The sequence below is a fragment of the Pipra filicauda genome, unplaced genomic scaffold (genome assembly GCF_003945595.2).
Source record: "Pipra filicauda isolate LSUMZ 115617 unplaced genomic scaffold, ASM394559v2 scaffold89_size2521313_pilon, whole genome shotgun sequence".
Lineage (NCBI taxonomy): Eukaryota > Metazoa > Chordata > Aves > Passeriformes > Pipridae > Pipra > Pipra filicauda.
The window spans coordinates 295,411-316,232 of record NW_024105086.1 but is presented as its reverse complement, the minus strand read 5'-3'; the positions used below and the strand labels follow the sequence as shown (position 1 = coordinate 316,232).

General features: G+C 37.8%; 1 protein-coding gene across 2 annotated transcripts in view; it reads left to right on the top strand.

The window, feature by feature from the left end:
- GABRG2 (gamma-aminobutyric acid type A receptor subunit gamma2) overlaps positions 1–20,208 on the top strand; it is a 61,517-nt gene extending 41,309 nt beyond the window's left edge. Inside the window, exons 7-10 of one of the 2 annotated variants that reach the window (XM_027711630.2) lie at positions 13,091–13,243; positions 14,755–14,960; positions 16,674–16,697; positions 18,161–20,208. In XM_027711630.2, the coding sequence (XP_027567431.1) occupies positions 13,091–13,243; positions 14,755–14,960; positions 16,674–16,697; positions 18,161–18,436 (659 nt within the window). In that variant the 3' untranslated portion in view covers positions 18,437–20,208. The remainder of the gene's footprint in view (positions 1–13,090; positions 13,244–14,754; positions 14,961–16,673; positions 16,698–18,160) is intronic. The other variant, XM_027711648.2, reaches the window with a different exon arrangement.
- Positions 20,209–20,822: the final 614 nt, after the last annotated feature.

Genomic DNA, 20,822 nt, shown 5'->3' with positions numbered 1-20,822 from the left:
ACATGCAAGGTGCGAATGACCACTGCCTCATTTCTGCATGTCACCCATCATCTCGCCCTGGAGTCGAGCAACCTCTACAGAAAGACAAAAACAAAAAGCATTGGAGGACTCTTTGGGACATTTTAACCTTCTCTGGTGCCCAGCACCTGTCCCAGCCTCATCTCCCTGGGGAGTTACAAACGCAGCATCTGAACTTCTAACAAACACTGCAGGAGCCCTCCCAAAGGCCTCTCTCTCAGTGACTCCACATTCCATCACTGCTCTGCAGGCACACTCCAGCCTGCACGGCAAAGCTCAACCCACAGCTCCCTCCCCGTGTTCCTGTGGGACTACAAACACATCCCTCTCTGCATGCCACACTGTGTTTCAGATTCAGAATTGCCAGTTCATTCTTAACAGCTTTCCAGGACATAACATTTTCAAATGCTAAGAGAAGAAAGCCTTAAGAAGACATAACCCATGGGATTCACAGTGTCACAACCTCACTTTTAAGAAAAGATTAAGAGGTTGCACTGTCTGACCTGAAAACATGCAGTGTGATGGTGTACACACTTCGACATGGAATGCAGACTCCCAGGGGAACTGTTTTGTAGTAGCTGTGAACGTTATCCTGAATATGTCTATTTGAGAAATAAATAGTTCTTCAAAGGTCTCCTCTTGAAAAGAGCAAGCCATTTAAATACCTTGTAGGATTTGGACTAGGGTGATTACATACACCTAGAAGCTCTACCTTTATTCCCGTGAAGCTGGTAACTGAAGCTTCAAGATGGTATCTGTAATCTTTAAAGAATTTTTTTACATCCTAGGCTTGATCTGTTTGACTTCAAATGGCAACACTGGTTATAAATTATTCATGATTCATAGCTGTCTCTTCTGAGAGATGATCTTCAAACTAAGCATCCTCTTCAACTCTCTTCTTCCCTTCGGGCCTGTTGCATGTGGGCTTGTGGCTTATCTTACTCTTGGTAGTAAGTGTCATTTTATAACATTATTTCATTGTTTGACATTTTTACTAATTTCTCTTTCTCAATTTCTCCTACATCTTCTACTTTAATTCTATATTTATTTACTATTTCAATCATAACCTAGTTCCTTCTACTTCAGGACCTTTATTTCTTCCCTGATTTTAAAAATCTTTCTTCCCCCCCCCTTGAATAACTAAAGACATACTGGTTTGGAAAGCTTCTTTTTCTTTCCCTCAGCAATTTTACTTTCTACCTGATGTCAATAATATCCTCCTAGAAAGTTTAAGAGGTTAAAAATACACCCAAACACATTTGTCATCTGCTTTCTTAGCATATAAATAACTGTTCTGTTAGAGCTAGTATTTTGCATTTCATTTCTTCACCAATCACACCTTAGACTATTTTGCAACACCTACTTTTGCCAGTGGATGTTTCTGCTGTTACCTCTAAACTGTGATTGTGAACGAGATTAATTTGCACATAGTTGAAGGTTTGCACCTGGCTTCTGCAACACAAAATACTTAATAAACCAGAAACAATTTGGAATCTGCACACAGAGCAGGTCTTGTCCTCAGGCAAACTGAGAGCAGGAGAAGGAGGGTAGTGTTTACTGCTCAAGTGTAAGTCGACAATAGTCTCTTCTAGAAGAATATCTCAAATTGAAAAACAAATACATTTGTCATATTTTTATCAAAAATTCTTCTAAGTAGTCCTAAACACCAACAGACAGAATGAATCCATGAAATCTGTAGCTCCCCTGCAGAAAATTGCCTCCATGCAATCATGCCTTCTCTCCTCTGGAGAGGAAGTAGAAGAAAACATTAACGTTTATTGCAGCCTCAGGTCTGCTGTCTCCTGGCTCTGACTAAGATAACTGGAAACATCTGGATCAAAGATTAAATGGAGTATATCCTCAAATTCCTCTTCTTTCCAAATGAAAAGCATTCAGAGAAACTCAAGAATGACCTTTGCTGTGCAAGACAATTTATAAGGATGAAAAAGCAAATTTAAGAAGTGTTTTATGAACTACATTAGTCCTGTGCAGTCATTTCAGCAACTAAATCCTGCGCAAAGCTCATTAAACTAATTTCAAGAGTTTTCCAACATATCAGTTAAACATTTGTTATTTAGACAAAAAAAATTAAATACTTCATTCTTTTCCTCTTGTGGCATTAACAAATAGACCTGTATATAATTTTTATTAGAGAGAAGATGCTGAGCTCTCATCCTTGCCTGATGCTTCCTAGGCAGGAGGGGGATGGGAAAGAGAGCAGAAGATTCTATAAATTGCAGATTATTTACACACTGGAGCATAATGGTCCACTCACAGCAGTTGCAACCTATTACACTGTGCTGCTATCACATCTGAGCATTAATCCTGCACACTAAAAATCCTCCTGTGTTTGCTAATGCCAATATAATAGCTTACCCACCTTCAAAAACAAACAAAAAAGATCAGTTGTTTGTAATTATGTTGCAAACTAGGAAAAAAATCATGTGGAAATATATAGGGTCAGTTATGTTCATTTTCCCCTCAGACTTCTGGCATTCACAGATGAAATCTTGGAAGCAAACACATCTAAGTTTACATTCAGTTCCTCAATACATTTCCACATACCGACATTTTTCAGAAAAAAAAATTCTCAGGCTAAATCTTGTCTCTGTGATTCCAAAGCGAAGGTGGGAACAACAGTAATAGATTTTAATCACTGTCTAGTGACATTACATTCTTTCCTCCTATAATTAGAAACTAATGAGAAATGGAACACATTCTGTCAAACGAACTGACAAAACATCACTTCAAGTGGCCAAGGACCAAACAAAACACAGAACTGTTGGGCAGAAAGTTATGTCATATATAAAGAAATTTCATTTGCTTGGATGACTGTAATGATTCATCTCATTTTGCAGAATTTTCATCAGCTGAGATTGTCATTTCACAAACATAAACTAATTGCAGTTCTCTTCTCTGTGCTCCCCCAGGAAATCAAGGTGTTTGATGTCAGACATATTCACACATAGACATTCACCTTACTTTCTAAAAACAGCAGAACAAAAGCAAATCTCCTCCCATCCCCTGCCCTCCATCCAGCTGTGCAATGCAGTTGGGATTCATCCTTCGGAATGTAAATTGATAGGCAGGCTTCAGCTATCTGAATCCCAGAGATAATCTTATATAAATGGACTTCAGTGCAACCTTTGTCAAAATCTTAACATTGTTTTACCTCATTACATAATCAAAGTATAATCACAGCTAAAAAATGGATATTTAGAATTTCCACGATTAGATTTTTAGGGGAAATCACTCCCTACACTTGCTGTGCTGTTCCAGCAATGAAGGTGGCTGGTCCATTCTCTGGGGAATGCCAGCAGCCAGGTAGGGACTGGCACAGTGTCCTTGTGCTTCAAGTCTGTTGCAAGCAAATATCTGGAATGCCATGGCAGATGTTCTTTCTTTGTCCTAAAGACTAAACATTTACAGGATTTTATTTCAAATCACAACTTCTCTATGACACAACAGTGATATTTTGCTGCTAAACCTCGGGGGGAAAGAGGTTGTTGAGCATTTTTGGAATGGAAGAGACTTAATTATTAATTCTTTTTTGAACTCTGGCCCTTATGCATTCTAAAAATCAGTCAGTGAAAGAACAAAAAGCTGTGAAGGATAGAAACAATGAAAAGGACATTTGGCAAAGAATGAGATAAGAAGGTCTCATGGTCAGATATCTAGAGAACAGTGTTTTTTCTGGTTTTGCCTTTTCCCCAGGTTTCTCATTTCTGGCTGTGGGAACCAATAAATCTCATACATATCAGCTTATGATCAGCCCTGTGACCAAATTTCTGTTCTGTCTTGATGAACATTCACTCATGTGCCCAGTGATCAAAAACTTCAGCTGAAATTACATTCCTGCAACATATGCAAAAACATATTGCACTGGAAGAGCGAGTATCATCTCTTCATGTGATCAGTGACTGGTTTTAGAAGTACATTAGTACTGAACTAGACAGACTTAAAAACTTTCTGATCTGTTGAAAGAATAAAAAAAAAATAGGTCACCAAGTTTTATACAGGACAATAATGTGAACAGGTTAAATCTGAATCCTCATTGTGACAATTTAGAACAAATATTGTATTTTTGCTCATGCCACCGTAACAGTGCAAGACATCTCACTGAACCCCATCTTCAGGCTGACTCAGTACCCAAGATGGTCACCAAGACAGTAAATGCCAGCAAACTCCAAATCTAGACCCTGTCAAGGCAAGAAAAGAGAGGGAGACAAAAACCAGATTAAGGTGCATCAGGACAAATACACCAATCTTAAGCTATTTACATGATTTTTCATCCTAGATTAGAGCTGCACTGTACAATGTAATCCACAGTCTGACACTGGCTTGATTTGGGAGAGAGATCTGACTCCTGTGTCCCATTCTCCCCTTTTCCTGCCTTTCCTGGGGGCAGTTATCTGTGTTCAGGCACTGCTGAGCAGAGCAACACCAGAGCTCTGCTACTATCACCTGATTTGATGTGAAAGAGAAAAGACTTTGTCCATATTCTCTCTTTTTTCGTTTCCTTTAATTTTCTTTCACCACTTGTAGCAGCTTTTGGGTGTCCCTGCTGCCCTCCAGTGTACCACAAGTACAGAAGGGCACACAGTGGGAAGGAAATCTGCTGTTTTACTGGCAATGCCCCTCAGTCTAATACCATCCAGTTATTATTTGTTATTACAGAATAGCTGTGTAAAAATGGCACCAGGCCTGACTCTTTTTGGAAGAAGGATCCATTTAGAATCCTTTTGGTCCTGTTTACTATTACTTTTATAGTCTGTACTAATCCAGTAGCCTTTAAAGAGCTAAAGAGAATAGGAACCTCCTAGCTTAAAGGAGATGTTTATAGAAATCATATGCTACTATTTTAATGGTATTTTCATGTACCATGACTAAGCCCTAGAAAACACATCTTTTCCATTAAACTACTATTTACCCGTTCCTTCTTTTAAAATAAACCAACAGCACTAGCTGTGATCTCTGCCTAGCAGAAAAGGAGATGTGGCCACGTTAACAGCAAAAGAGAGAAAGAACAAGGATGTGTCTATTAGCTATTTATGAGGAAAAGAAGATAAATTCTGCTGCAACTGTTGTTCTTCATTAACAATTTATGAAGTTTATACTCATTACTTGTAGCACAAAGGTGATGTTGCTTTGGTGATATTTCTGCCATACAGGAGTCAGTTTAGTCCTTCCAAGTGCCCTCTGCTAACAGAGCCACACGAGTCAGTTGTGCCGTTTCAGTGTTTGTAGAAACACTCAATGGCGACAACAATTAGAAGTTTTTTAAGAGTCGGTTTTCCACTGGCAGACTTGCAAGCGTTCCTCGTTTCTCTTCTGAGGTGACAGTGCCCTCCTGTGGCAGGAGTTTTGCTATTTCCCTTTTTCCCTATGTATACTCCATCCTGAAATATGAACTGGATAGGGTTTCCAATATATAAACATGTCATTTATTTATATACTTGTTTATATGAGTTAATTATGAGAAAACGTTCCATTTCTATCTATATTTTCATATGGCTCTTTCAGCAAATATTTTAAAAAAGTTCTGGCTCTTCTCTGTATGTTTCTGTGTAAAATGAGGAGATAAAAGCCCCCTGGGAACCTGGACAGCTGCTGCATCTCTGGGTCTGTATGAACCGTGTGGCCGCTGTTTGCTGCACTAACTGAATTGTGCCTATTAGTTACCATATCAATTGTGACCTACATTGATCCTAGTGTTTAGTCATTTGATCTGTCCTTAAAGAACAAATGATGGCCTGAAATTTTGGGAGAGTTTGGCTCATATATTACTCTTCTCCTGTCCGAATTTTTTTTTTGGCAGCTTCACAGATCCATCTAGTAGAGGAAAACAATGTTTTAAAAAGACACTATAAAGATACTTGGTAGCTTTTTCTGCCAATTAGTGATTCATCATCAATGTTCTCCTATATAATTTATTTTCTTCACAGAGTTTTACATTTTTGGCACAAAAAGCACTAAATTATAAAAAATATCAGAATTAATAACACACACATTGATTTTCATACTAGTAAACACTGCCAAAATATTTAAAGTAACCAAATATTCAAGAAAAATTGTATTCATACCCTGGGATAGAACACATGCAGTTCCTCAGGGAGAAGAGCTCCACAACGAAACTCCTGACACCACGGAGTCCATGAGGTGAGGAGCTTACACGCTGTAAACTTTCAGCACAACACAGAGAAATTCTGGAGATTTTAGCTGGTGGAATGTTTAACGGGACAAATACAGTTTGAGAAGAGAGCCACCTCTACCATCCATTGGTTTTTGCTGTGCCATTCAGAGTGCTGTGTAGCTTTGTAAGAAACAGAGGGAGAAATAAAGTCTTACAAACTTTCAGAAACCTTATATCTATGAACACGTCTATGCAAACATTGGCTGTTTTCCAAAGCTTTGAAGTTAGCCATGAAACATTTTTACAGAAATGCCAACCCATAAAAAGGCCAGCCCTTCATCTAATGGAATTTCCCTGTTCAAAACTCTCTCTTAGAGTTAACAGAAATGAAGCACTGAATGTTCCCCACTCCAACCCATCTATGAGAATTAACTGAAGTGACGCGTACAAATAACTTGACCAGGCGGCCAACATATGATTTTTGAAGCTCTTCTGCAGTTCTTTTAATAATTTAAATCCAGCAGTGTTTTAAAAAACAGAAAGCAGAATCTCATAATAGCGTGAGACAATCTCAGCTAAAAGTGTTGCTACCTGAACTATAATTAAGACACCAATTTCCTGTGATGTTCTAAAGCTGATCTTTTCTCTTGCATTTGCACTAGCTTCCAAATCACTTCTGAGTACAAATTAAAGGCTTGTTTCCCCAGTACCTTACACTTTGCACAGTCACTTAAACATGCATAAAGAGAGCACTAATGGGTATAATTTCCCATTCACTTTGCACAGGTAGAAATGATTCCACAACCAGGAAGCAATGAAGGATCACACCCACTGTGCTGATTAAATCAGTTAAGTACAGGGTACATTCCCCTGGCTATGCCCCACTAATTCCTTCTATTGAACCTTTGGGACTTAGGTCAGGACGTGTGCACAGATGGTTCCCCAAATCAGGAATTCACTTCCCCTACTGGCTTACAGAGCCAGAATCCTGGTATGCAAATCACTATATCACACACGTATATTAGGAGGAACTTAACAATTTCTGAAGTTCACATAGACTGCTTTGAGCCCGTGTAAAATAGGATGGAACAGGACTGTTAGAAATACATTCGTAAGGGCTTACTAAGGTCATGATCACTGAATACTGATGCATGCATCTCATTTTCAAAGTATCTCCTACTCTGGAAGTGACTTAAGATCCATGCACTCTCTCTGCGTGCAGCAGAGATTATTGCCACCAAAAGAAATACTCCAATTCCCTTTCAGAGTGACAGTCTGAGAATGCTGTGTCTCAAGTCAGAACCCTGCCCTACATCTCGTGATCTTCCAAACATAATTGGCAGGAATATACACTTAGGAGAAAACATGAGTATTTATACATGAGGATAAACATGACCTGGATAGCATTTTCCTGAGGGATTGCATTCTGGTTTACATATATATCACCAAAGAAACCAAATAACTTGGTGTTGTATCTTCAGATGACAAAGACTGTGTCTATTGCCTCTATAGGCACACAAGCACTGATATAGAGGAATAGGTATATGATAAAGATTGAGGAATAGGAGAAATACAGATATTCAGAGAGAAAAAAGGTCTAAATATATTAAGGATGAGTTATTATGCTCTTCAGTGTAATAAGATTATTTTTTCCAGGGAAATTTTGTATTTCTTTAAAGATTGAAAATTACCTAGGTATTATTTTCCAGACATATGTAGCAGTTAACATGGGCCGTAGGACTGTAAGGTCTCTGGTGAAAGGCTAAGTAATCCAAAATCTCCTAATTATGGTGCCAAATGTTAAGTCCTTAAGTATGTTGTCTTACAAAGATACTGCCACATTGCATTATCATTCATTTCTAGAAAAATCCAAAAGTATATTAGTCCTCCAAAAGCAGTCTGGCAGTCTGAGAAGCTTTCTTGCTGCAGTAGACAATATTGGATAAACAAGAGCCAGAGCTCAGGGAAAGAGGATGAAGTAATAATGAAAAGATTATCAGTTTGTCAACTGAGGACTAATGAACGACACTGTGCTAAGGATCAACTCTAGCCATTTTTTTGCTAAAATAATGTCTTAGTTTGATAGCTTCATGCAGGCATCACACTAGGAGTGAAAAATCACCTGAGGCACAGAGATAATCTGAAAAAACCCAGAGAGTATTTAAGCTGGTTTTAGCTAAAGAGCTGAGAAGTCCATGAATGGAGTTGGAAAATAAACCAAATGTGCTTAAAAACAGGGCTGGGGCAAGATTGCATCATGAAAGGTGTGATTAAAGCAAAGTACTGTCAAGTGCATGTTCCACAGAGGAGTTAATGCATTTGACATTTTGGATGGATGTGTTATGACAACTGATACTAGTTCCTGAACTGCACATCTTTGGTCTTGCATTATTTTGTATGCTCAGAGTACTTTCCTTATTCAAAACCTCAGAAAACATGCTATAATATAATTCTAACATCACTTACCTAAACTAGGCAATACCACCAAGATACTTCTCTGGAGCATCTCACCCTTTAGTCCTGTTTTTCCTGACTCATTATTGTCCCAGTTTTCCCCTGGCTAGCAATGGAGCACCACAGCTGTTCACTCACTCCCCAGTCACCAGCCCTCCCCAGCAGGGAGGAGAATCAGAAAGAAAAGGTAAATCTTGTGAGTTACTAACAACATAATAATTGAAACAAAATATTATTATTATTATAAATATGTGAATAATGTTAATAATAATTGTAACAATAAGGGGAGAAAGAGTAACAGAACCCAGCAGAAACAAGTGATGCCACTGCAATTGCTCAGCAGCCAGTGCCTGATGCCAGCCCAGCCCTGGGCAGTGCCCAGCCAGCTCCCCCAGTCTGTGCTGGGCACGATGTTCCGTGGGGTGGAACATCCCTTTGGCCATCTGGGGCAGATCCCTGGTTCTGCACCCTCCCAGCCTTTTGTGTGATTACTCACCAGCAGAGCAGAGCATGAGACACTGGAAAGTCCTTAACTTGGGGTCAGCCCTGCCCAGCAAAACAAACCTCAGTGTGTTATCACCAGCCTCGTGCTAAAACCAGAATACATCCTGTGCCAGCTCCTAAGAAGAAAATGCACTCTGTCCCAGGTGAAACCAGAATGTATTACTTCAAGGCTAGAAGAGATAGTCAGTACATTACAGAATTACTGGCTTGCCTTGTCTCGGCAATTCTTAAATTCTATTTGTTATTCTCACTCTTACCCCCAAAAAAAAAAAATCATCAGTACATCTCACTTCCCAAAATCCCACCAAAGCAAGGTAAGATATTAACAAAACAACTCTCAGTGGTATTAATATTATTCCTTTCTTTAGTAAGGGTCTCTGGAACACTCCATAACACAACAGTGTCTGCAGCATCAGCAGGCTTTCAGATTAGAAAGCAAAATGTAGTTCACAAGAATTTCTGCATCCTTGAATGACTTCTTGGACTGGTCACCTCCACAGTGCCTGGCAAGTTAGAGTTGACACTGAAGTTTTCACTTACCCTGATTTAACTTCTCCATTAGTAGAAACCTTAAAGCTCATATAAAATATATATGGTCTCTTATTTCCTCGTGCTTTCAGTAAAACATTTCCAATGCATAAGAAATAAGATCTGCCAGAATAATGCTGCAGACTTTGTCTATAAATATCAGGAGCTGACACAGAGTTTCCTATGGATATCATTCTGGAGTGGTTTGAATTTTTTTACACATATGTCATTAGGAAGTCTTTGCACAAAGGAAGGTGCAACAACATTTGTGAGGGTTGAACAAGACCTACAACAATTACACCACTTTTTTAACTTTTTGGACATATTAGCAGAGATATGTTCTTTCCCAACATAACTGCTTCAGAAGCCCTGTATTTAAAAAAAAAAAAAAAAAAAAAAGAGAGAAAAGAAAAGCAGAGGGAATTGTATTCTTATATTCCATTAGATATAAACCACCTGGAGTGTCTCCAGTTTTTGTAGCAAATGCTCTAGGAGAGGTCACTGTTGTTCCTGTATGGAAATGAATTGTCCTCTGATGTGCTGCTTTGAGATGACAGAGAATTCAGTCGAGTTTCACTGCTGGTGAACAGCCAAGGGCTTTACAAGTTAATGTTTTAAAAGGTCTTACACATGAAATTAAAATAATGCATACAATATTGTAAAAATATTATTGTAATAGTTTACTCCTCATGTTAAGGGAAAAATCCAGACAAGTGTCCATGGACAGCAGATGGTCCCCACCAAGCTTTCTAAAGAACCAAACAAAAAACCACTGTATGTGAAACAGTCTATAAATTAAAGGGCTGAGACCACTCCCCCCCCCCCCCCATCTCTCTATATTCACGTGTTCTCCACATCTCTCTATATTCACGTGTTCTCCACATCTCTCTATATTCACGTGTTCTCCACACCTGTGTATATTCACGTGTTCTCCACATCTCTCTATATTCACGTGTTCTCCACATCTCTCTATATTCACGTGTTCTCCACATCTCTCTACATTCACGTGTTCTCCACACCTGTGTATATTCACGTGTTCTCCACACCTGTGTATATTCACGTGTTCTCCACATCTCTCTATATTCACGTGTTCTCCACACCTGTGTATATTCACGTGTTCTCCACATCTCTCTATATTCACGTGTTCTCCACACCTGTGTATATTCACGTGTTCTCCACATCTCTCTATATTCACGTGTTCTCCACACCTGTGTATATTCACGTGTTCTCCACACCTGTGTATATTCACGTGTTCTCCACACCTGTGTATATTCACGTGTTCTCCACACCAGCCCTGGCTCTGCACACACAGTCTGACCAGGGACAGGGCTTTGCAGCCAGGCCTCGCTCTAGGTCGTCTCTATTTATCTTTCTCAGCACAGGTGCCAAGTTTTGGATTTGTCTCTAATACCTGTAAGAAAGTGCTGGCTTGTGTAATGGATTCTGCTATTTTCTGTTCTTTTGAATACAAGACAGGAGTGCTAGAACTACCAAAACAGTAGTTTGGTTTTGTTTTTATTTTGCCCACAAAAAGAACTGTCCAAGTGCAGGACAAACCAGAGAGAGTAGTTACCTGGGATCTTAGACATCCTTCAGTTACTCCAAAAGGCTTCAGAAAAAAACAATAACAGATATAAAACATCTGATTTTCAAATTTCAGTTCTGAGCTAATCTTTTGTACCTTTTTATGTTCTTATATATGCTTGGGTTTATATTTCACCTCTTACTTTTGGTAATTTTTTGTCCCATTAAAGTTATATAAAAGTGAGCATGAAAACAGCTCCTCCTTAAAAATGTTTGCATGGAAGTAATACAGCTACAGTTTAAAAGGAGGTCTACCATAGTATAGCAAAAAAGAAAAATTAAATACCAATGATAATAATAGTATATATGAGGGTGAGTAAATAAAAAGACAAGTCCCAAAACTGAAAAAATAATCACTTCTCAGGAAGTTAATACATGATGAAGAGAGATCAAGAATGAGTCATATTGCAGTTTTATGGCTGCAGTTTTACAGTGCTTCTGATGAGTGGTGGTTTCTTATTTTCAGGATTTCTTGGTATATAAAGGACCTATACATATGATGCAAACTTATCTATGAACTAAGGGGATAATAAGACTAAAGTTATTAAAATTGGTTGCTCCTATTCAGTCATATCTCCTTGTAAACCATATGTATAAAATTTGCCTTTTTTGTGGTTTTGGTCGAGTTATAATATAACTAATTTAAAACCAGTTAATCCCAGGAATATGGACATTCAATTTTAAAAAAATAACATAACAAAGAAGCACCAGTTGAAGACTGATCTCTGAAGTTTCTTCTGTGGTCAGGTTCAAAGGGATTATTCTGGGAGAAATTAAAATTTTAATTATGCCTGAAAAGACGGAGCTCAATGTTAACTAAAGGCACTGATCTAAGCAGAATACACATTAGCCACAGAGTCTCTTTCATAAGACTGGAAAACTATCTTACTCTAAATTTGCAAATCCTATCCTGTTTCCATGTGAGACTTCTCTGGGCTGCTTTTCATTGAATTGCAATGAAGTCTTTGTAGCCTGGGGTTCTGTAGTTCCTTTGCTACCAAGATTTCCCAGGAGTGCTGTAATCTGAAGTAAAGATGGGAACTAGGTTTGTTTTGGGGTTGGTTTTGTTTTGGATTGGTTTGGTTTTGCTTTTTTTTGGTTTTGTTTTGTTGTTAGGTTGGGGTTTTTTTTGGCTTAGAAAAGAATACATCAAAAACTGAAGCTTTGCTGTATCCCTGAATCCAGATGGAATATACTTAATAATTTGAGAGAGGAAAAGAAACTGAAAAGAAAATCACGACCTATTGAATGGGAATGATGTGTTATGTACACCGAGCAACTTATAGCCTGGTTTTCGGGAGCACTTAGGAAACGTGGGTGCAAATTATTTTAGAGGAGAAAATACAACAGAAAACCTTCAGGCAAATAAAAAATTAATTACTGACACAGCCTAGCCCTGAAGAATAGTTGACAACATGAATAACCTAGGGAGTACATGTGAAAGCATGCAACATTGAGAGCAGAGCTGTGTGCTCACAGGGCCAGCACAGGGCCTGCAGAGGCTGGACCAGCACACACCAGAGGACTGGCCTGGGCAGCTGCAGGTTGTGAGGAGTGGCTTGGGTAGAAGGAACCTGTCACACTATGCAAGGGAGGTTACCCTGGAAATCTTACAGTAAAGTCACCTAAAAGGATCTGCAGGACTTTTTGCTTTCAGAGTGTGGAAAATCCACCAGGTCTTCATCTAGACCTGGGTTGAAGAAGATGTATGAATGAATTTGTTATCAGCATCTCTGGGGAATCAGTTAAATATATATATATACACACCCCTCAACCCCCAGACATGGAATAGGAAAAGCCTAGCTATTACATAGAAAATTTATGCTGGGTTTTTAACATATTTTATCTCACTATGCTTTTGTTTTACAGGAGACTACGTAGTCATGTCTGTTTTCTTTAACCTGAGCAGGAGAATGGGTTATTTCACTATTCAGACCTACATTCCCTGCACACTTATTGTTGTCTTATCCTGGGTCTCTTTCTGGATTAATAAGGATGCAGTTCCAGCCAGAACATCACTGGGTGAGTTGATTGTTTCCTGGTTTTATTCAGGTGTTATTATGTTTAACTGACACCTCTGCAGTTCACCAGTTTGTAGATGTAAGAAAAGACACAATTTTGCAAGAACTCTCCTTATTTAGAGGGATGTAGTGATTTCCAAGGAATAACACAGACAAGCCATATTTGCATCTCTTCCTTTTTACTGTGTCAGATTTTGAGTATTGTAGATTGTCAATAATAAAAGCTTTTGCATTTTTTCCGATTCCAGCAGTCCTTTTTCTACCCATCAAGGTACTGGGGAACATTGCTGGATTAGAGGCAGGGACACATTAGTTTCATTTATTCTTACCGTGACTGGCAGCACAAATGAAGGAGAAGGAATCCACCTTTCTGGCTGCCTGTGTGCCATGGTGGTAACAAGGGGAGAATGCAGAACCCTGACTTCTGCTTTAGAGGCCAACAGTCAAATGTAGACTTCAGGCCAAAAAATCAACTGAATTCGGTGGTAATCAAAATCCTGTGCATGGAAATGTGACATGTAATTAATCAGAATTAGAAATTTCTACACATTTAGCAACTGCTCCACAAATAAATGGAGACCAAATTAATCTTGCTTGTGCAAAGGAGCTGTAGCCATAAGAATCAGCAAAGGAGAAACATTCAACTAGAGAAACTCAAACACATTTTCTACTTCTGCATTAAATCCACACAAGTGAGGATCATTTTAGTTTTTCTCTCTGCATTTTCATTTCTTCAGAGAACTACAGCACAGAGCATTGGAGTGCAAAATGAGGGACACAATCTTCATTCCAGATTCCCTTGAGAGAAACACAAGAATAGAGGAACAGTGGCTCCCATGGCAGAAAGTTTTAAGTATTTAACTGTCTTTTTCACATTCTCACTAAAAAGAGGTTATAAAATCTGCTTTAAAGAAGTAGAAAATTAATAAAGGCATTCAGATACACAAAACACTTATCCCTCTGTTGAGAATTAGTCTATTTGTACCACTAAAAAGGTAAAACCAATGGCATGAAATTTGCCATGTACAATGTGATGGATTTTAACTGTCCTAATGCATTTTTAATGTTCTTCACATCATAGTACAGGGAATAATGTTCTGAAAGGGAAAGAGGTGGTGAGGCATGTCACAGTGCTTCACAGTTAAAGACTCTTTCTAGCTCTGTTTAAGAGTTTGAGCACAAAACCTAAATTTTTAAATAAAAATCAAGGCTCTCTAGAAGTAAACTATAAAGCCAAAATCCCAAATTAAATTTCTTAGAATCAGAATCCACCTAACCAAAATATCCTACAGAGCAGCACTGGCAGTGGCCATGCAAAAATATCTCATACCCCTGTTAATCCTCTAAGCTCTCACTGAATCCACATTTCACTGCTGGGATGTACTGTTTAATATCTTTGCTATCTGTTTGAACTCCAGGCATACTTCAAAACCAGTCAGAGAGAGGTGATTGGCAAAATCAGTTTGTTACTTGAAGTAGTAATACTTTTGTTGTTTTCTATCCATCTACCAGGTATTACAACTGTCCTGACAATGACCACCCTCAGTACAATTGCTCGTAAATCTCTTCCCAAGGTCTCCTATGTGACAGCAATGGATCTTTTTGTGTCAGTCTGCTTTATTTTTGTTTTCTCTGCACTTGTGGAATATGGAACTTTGCATTACTTTGTCAGCAATAGAAAGCCAAGCAAGGATAAAGACAAAAAGAAGAAAAACCCAGTATGTATCTTTTTTACCAGCAAGGCCTAAATTCAATTACTTTTTCTGAGAGAGCATTTGAATCTCTCTTTACAATTGTACTTTTTTTTCATACTTTGCTATTACATATATACTCTTCCTTTGTAATCATAGAAATGCAAACATTCACCTTGAGAATGAAAAGCTCATATATTACAGTTGTCTGCATGCCAGAGAAACTAATTTCTTAGAATAAAGATCCTTTTAACCAAAGTGTTTGGCAAATGACAACTATGACCAAACCCATTATTTGTACCATAGATAGAGCTCTTGCTGTGACTTTTATAGAAGCTTCTCAATTTCTCTGTCTTAGCATTAACAATATTCTATGCCATTAACTTATGTCCATATTATTGACATGACTCTCTTTCTTATTATCAGGACTACAGTTAAACTTTTATATTCAAACTGTAGTGTGTGCTTTTTCTAATCTCCCCTTAAGTATCTGTTTCCATTTTTTCCTTATCTTCTTTTTCTTGTATTTCTCACCTCCTTTACCTACTTCTCTTCCTTAGAAAGTGATTTGGCCAGTAGTTTATGATGATACATATGGATACACGCTACCCAATAATAAAAAAATTAAAACAAAACTTAAAAAAAATCCTGGAAGCACCCTCAGTAGATACTTGGGCTTTTGCCCAAACAGGGAAAAAAAGTGTTGCTTATTTTGACCAGGACAGATTTCTCCTTGCCTTTGGTAACTGAACTGACAAATTTGTTGTCTAGAATCTCTAAAATAATTACTTTAAAATCAGAGGGGGAAAAGTAGCATAATCATCTACAGGGGAAAAAAGTGATGAACAAGTGTTTTACATTAAAAGAGAGCATTTTCAAATCCATTTTAGGCATCCAGCAAAAAATAAAGTGATTTGGATTTGCTCTACTAAAATATTCATGGACTTTTGAAGATATTCCTTTTAGTTATAACATAGAGCATGAAAAGGATATAGAAAAAAAAAACAATTAAAGAACCTTTTACTGCACATTATTCCTTTAATTTCAACTTTAAAAGCTGTTGAGAAGTAGACTGTAAAAAAACGAAATAAAATGATGAAGTGAAGTGTCCTGTCTTAGGTGGAAATAAAACATGTCTCTGTGCATATGTGTCTTATGCAGTCAGGTAAAGGAACAAAAACTAAATACCTCAGATTTAGCTGTGACCCTTTAAAGTGTCCATATAGGGGCTGATTACTTGTTCTTTACATTGCTTATGTGTGAGTTTCAGGGAAGAAACAGAGCTAGAAATGTTTGCCTGGATCCTAATCACAGAGCCTAAAAAACTTAAAATAACTCTGTAAGTCTACTCTGTTCGGGTCACAGTATGCAGGTAAAAAGACTTCTTTCTCAATAGTGGTTCTATAAACTGTGAATGGTCTCCTTCAAAACAGTTCAGCATAACAGACTGGAACCTCCTCAGGATGTGAAAATCTAAATGAAGGTTGATGTCTTATGTCCTTGGCCCAGCTATAGCTACAAGACAGTGACAAGTCAAAGATGTGGGGGTTTTATGCTACAGATACTTGTTTCAATTGCTGTTATCCCAACCTTTCTATAACTCTAATTCTTTAGACTTACTATGTTTTAGAAACATATTTTTAATTTACATTATTTTTGTCTCTTTCTTTCTTTCTTTTCTTTCTTTCTTTAATTTAAAACAAAACCCTCTGATTCTCTTTTCTGTCTACAAAATGAAAGCTTCTTCGGATGTTTTCCTTCAAGGTATAATGTTTTTTGGAATGGAAATTCACTGCATGCGACTGCTGAATTTAACTGTTAGAACTTAGATGAGAGTGGTGTTTTGTTGGGTTTTTTTATTAATGAGGCATCTACTAAGCCTCATTCTACTAAGCATTCTACTCAAGGTACTTCCTAATTAAGTAGAATGATTACATATTTCTAAACAAATTGTAGAGTGGATTCAGCAGCCCATATACTGATTCACTATGGTTCTGAACTTACCTAAATTCAAGAATGACCAACATTATTGGATCACATGAATTAAGAGAGTTTAATGTTAAAACATTTCTGCTCCTCTCTTTCTCAATTTGCCATGGGATCCAATAGCACCAGCTACCCTACAATCCTGCAATGCACACCCTTTTAGAACTCAACTCTGACTCTGACTTTTTAACCTTCGTGATACTTCACTCCAAATTATAAAACCAAATCTGTTCCCATGTTGACCTGAACAAAATTCAGTGTTATCATCAATTATTCAAATGATGATCCTTATGCAAAAAAATTTGGGGTTTTGAAAGGGTTTAAGACGCATATAGATTTTTAATGTCATCCCTGGATCAACACACTCTTAGCAAATTAGCAAATATATCTAGCTGTGTTCTACATCTAAAACCTATCTCCATTCAGAAATGCAGAGATTTTATTTAAAAAAAGGAAAAAAAAAAAGAAATTACATAAAATAAACCCAAGAAATTTACATGCTTATAGAATGGAATTGTTATTTTCCCTAATAACTACACCAGAAAATTTCAATGCCTGGCATGCTAGTGTTCACCAAGTGCTCAGATGTGTTTACATGCTTAACTTGCTCAACTGATACTAAATATATATGTGTGTGTAGATATATATGTACAGCTACTATATAAAATTTGGAATATTTTGAACTGTCTGGGTGGTGAACATTAGTAGGTGGTGAACTGCATATATTCAAATAATTGGAGAGTTTTATAAAGATTCTCCTAACCCTATTCAAAAGGCCCAGTTTTTTCCTTTATTTCTTGTGTATATGTATTTGCTCCTGACTCAACATAAACCAACTCTATTAAAATCCTGCATTTCCAAATAATTAATCTCCTTCCACGTCCAATACACAAATTGCCTTCAGATATCAAGCAGCTATGTAAAATATAAACCAAAAAAGAAATTCAAAATACCATCAAATTACATTCCTGGATGTTTCATTTAACCTCTAACATTTACTTAGTCTGGCTTTGAAGCCAATTGCCCACAGCTGTTAACTTTATTGGTTCGTGCTGCTTCCTTGTAAAGTTAAAGTGTGTGATACAAGCGACTTTAATAAGTTCAAGGCAGTATCACCATTAGAGCCCCTCAGCACCCCCGTGCCCACACAGACCACCATGCCCATGCTGCCCATTAATGCCCCTCTCCCAGTCGCTCTGGTGACAATAACAGATCCTTCTCTTTCTGCTGCTCCACCTTAGGCACCTACTATTGACATCCGCCCCCGGTCAGCTACTATTCAAATGAACAATGCTACACACCTGCAAGAAAGGGATGAAGAATATGGGTATGAGTGTCTGGATGGCAAGGACTGTGCCAGTTTTTTTTGCTGCTTCGAGGATTGCCGGACGGGCGCGTGGCGGCACGGCCGGATACACATCCGCATCGCCAAAATGGACTCCTACGCACGCATCTTCTTCCCCACTGCCTTCTGCCTCTTCAACCTGGTCTACTGGGTATCGTATCTTTACCTTTAAAGGCAGGAGGAAATCAGTGATATGAGCCTTACTCACTGAATTTCTTAGAGAGATGGTTTCCTAAATTCACTTGAAGTATTTATGATGCGCTTTATAGTGGTCTGAATTCTTTAGTGCCATAATCCCGTAAATATCAGTCATATCATTTGTCCAGAAATCACCATCTGGTTATTGTGAATTGTATGTCCATTCCACATGCCAAAAATAATTTAAAAAAAAAATCATTTGGACAGGCAATATACAGCTACACCCACTGGAATAGAGAGAAACGGGGAGCACAGCAACACCACTCAACAGCTGGTACTGCAGTTTCAAACAGGAGAGGGAGAGAGAGGGGGGAGATGAAGTGCTGTACAGTTGGCTAACATTGGCTATAATTATGCTATAGCTTTATTCTCTGTGGGCTTTTCTTTTTGGAAGAGTCATCTCTCACTTTGAATAGGTATTATTAAGCTAGGAAAGTTAAATTCTACTCCCACCAAGATGAAAATACCATCCCTTTAAGAGCACATGTACAATGCTGTAAATATTTCAATACCTTGTAGTACATAAAGTCTAGTGCATGCATCTTTTGGGGGCCAAAATAAATGAGAAAAGGTACCATAAAGTTTTGTCTTTTATTTTGTGTCTCTGGATGTGCTATTGTAATTGAAATGTGGACAGAACTTTTTTTTTTCCCTTGAAAAATTGCCCCTTTCCCTCATGCATGGAAGATCCAAGCAGACAGCACTTTCATGTAAGACATTAGAGAAGCCTTAAGGATTCAAATAAATAACATGTAGACAAACCTGTATGGCCAATATAATAGCTCATAAAGTGTAATGTATGTGTCTGCTGCAGTTGTAGCCTTCATTTGCCATTGATATTTCAGCTGAATCTCCAGTAATTATACATTGCAAGATCAGCTTCCGAATTTAATCCATGTGCTTCTATTGTTCTTTTCCTATGTTGAGCTCTCCTTTTTTCCTTACACAAGTGTTTGTGGGGGTCTTTTGTTCTTTAAACCAACCCAGGAAATAGCTTTTATTCTACATGTTATTTTTACATAAGAGCTTCAAGTTAATTTTGAAACATTAGACTTTGTATTATATATACACAAACAGTTCTCTGCCCATCCATGTCCTTGATCAGCAATAGTTGTTGTCAGTGCTGCTTTCACTCGGTGAGTACCTTTACTAAAACCAACCTTGCCCGTGGCTGGCACACAGTTTATAGACAGCCTTGAAAATGAAAGGGAACAAAAGGGTGTCTTGGCTACTAAATCACATGTATGCAGTTATGTGCATTTAAAACCTTCAACCCACCTGGGTGAATCTTGAAAACCATTTATCCACTGGTTTTCAGAACCTGTATGATTCTCAATTATGCAACCTTAAGCACATGTAAATAAGACTGACCTTTTTTTTTTTTACTTGTAAAATGTCACCTCCAGGAAAGTGGGCTTGCAGCTTGAAAAGGGAGATCTATAATCTATCATTACAGAATTACTACTAGGTAAAATGGAGGAAAAGGAAAGTTTTCCAATGTTTGTATAGTTTTGAAAATAAAAATGTATAAAAAAGGAATATCTCTATCATCGATTGCTCCTTGTCCAATGTATTTGAAAAAATTTTAATAAAGGAATTGCACACACCTGTGGACTTTTTCAATAAAACTGCTGCACTCAATTCCAGTATTCCTGTGATTAGTTTGTTAAAAGCATGCTTTGAGAACTAGACTGCTGGACTAGTTTGATTCATCAGATGCCTAAATATAAATGATTATAATCCTCATAATCCTCTGCATTGTCTCATTTTGTAGTCAAATGGATTACTCACATAATTTTCAAGGATTAAGATTAAATCTTTTGAAGGTTATCTTATTCTTAAATGATAATAATAACAAAAGTATTTAAAAATCACTGAATTGGAAGTACTCTAATGAAGAGAGAGAACCTTTCTTTATCTACTTAGAGTCTCCACTACTTGAATGTGTGTCAATCATCTTTCACATGGAAATGTGTTTCAGCTGGTGGCAGACAGATCTTGAATTTTTTTTCCCAACCGTCAGTGATTTATCAGCTTTCTGTTAGTTCCTTGCAATTAATAAGTGTGACTGATGTCATAGATTTAACATTTTAATTTTTACCTGGATTTTTCCTGCTACCAAACAAGTTTTATACAGACCATTAAGAAACTCAGCCCAAGCCAGCCCTTTAATTCCCTCAGCCCAGGTGCATTTTGGTTAACATATTTAGGATTATTTTTGGCACGGTCTGTGAAATTAAGGATTCAGAAACACTAAGCATTTTACCTTAGTCCAGGTCAAGTTACATGTGCCTGAGAAAAGCCTGTGACACCGATGAACTGGATGCAGTAACAAGGAATGAACGATCAGATCCCTCACT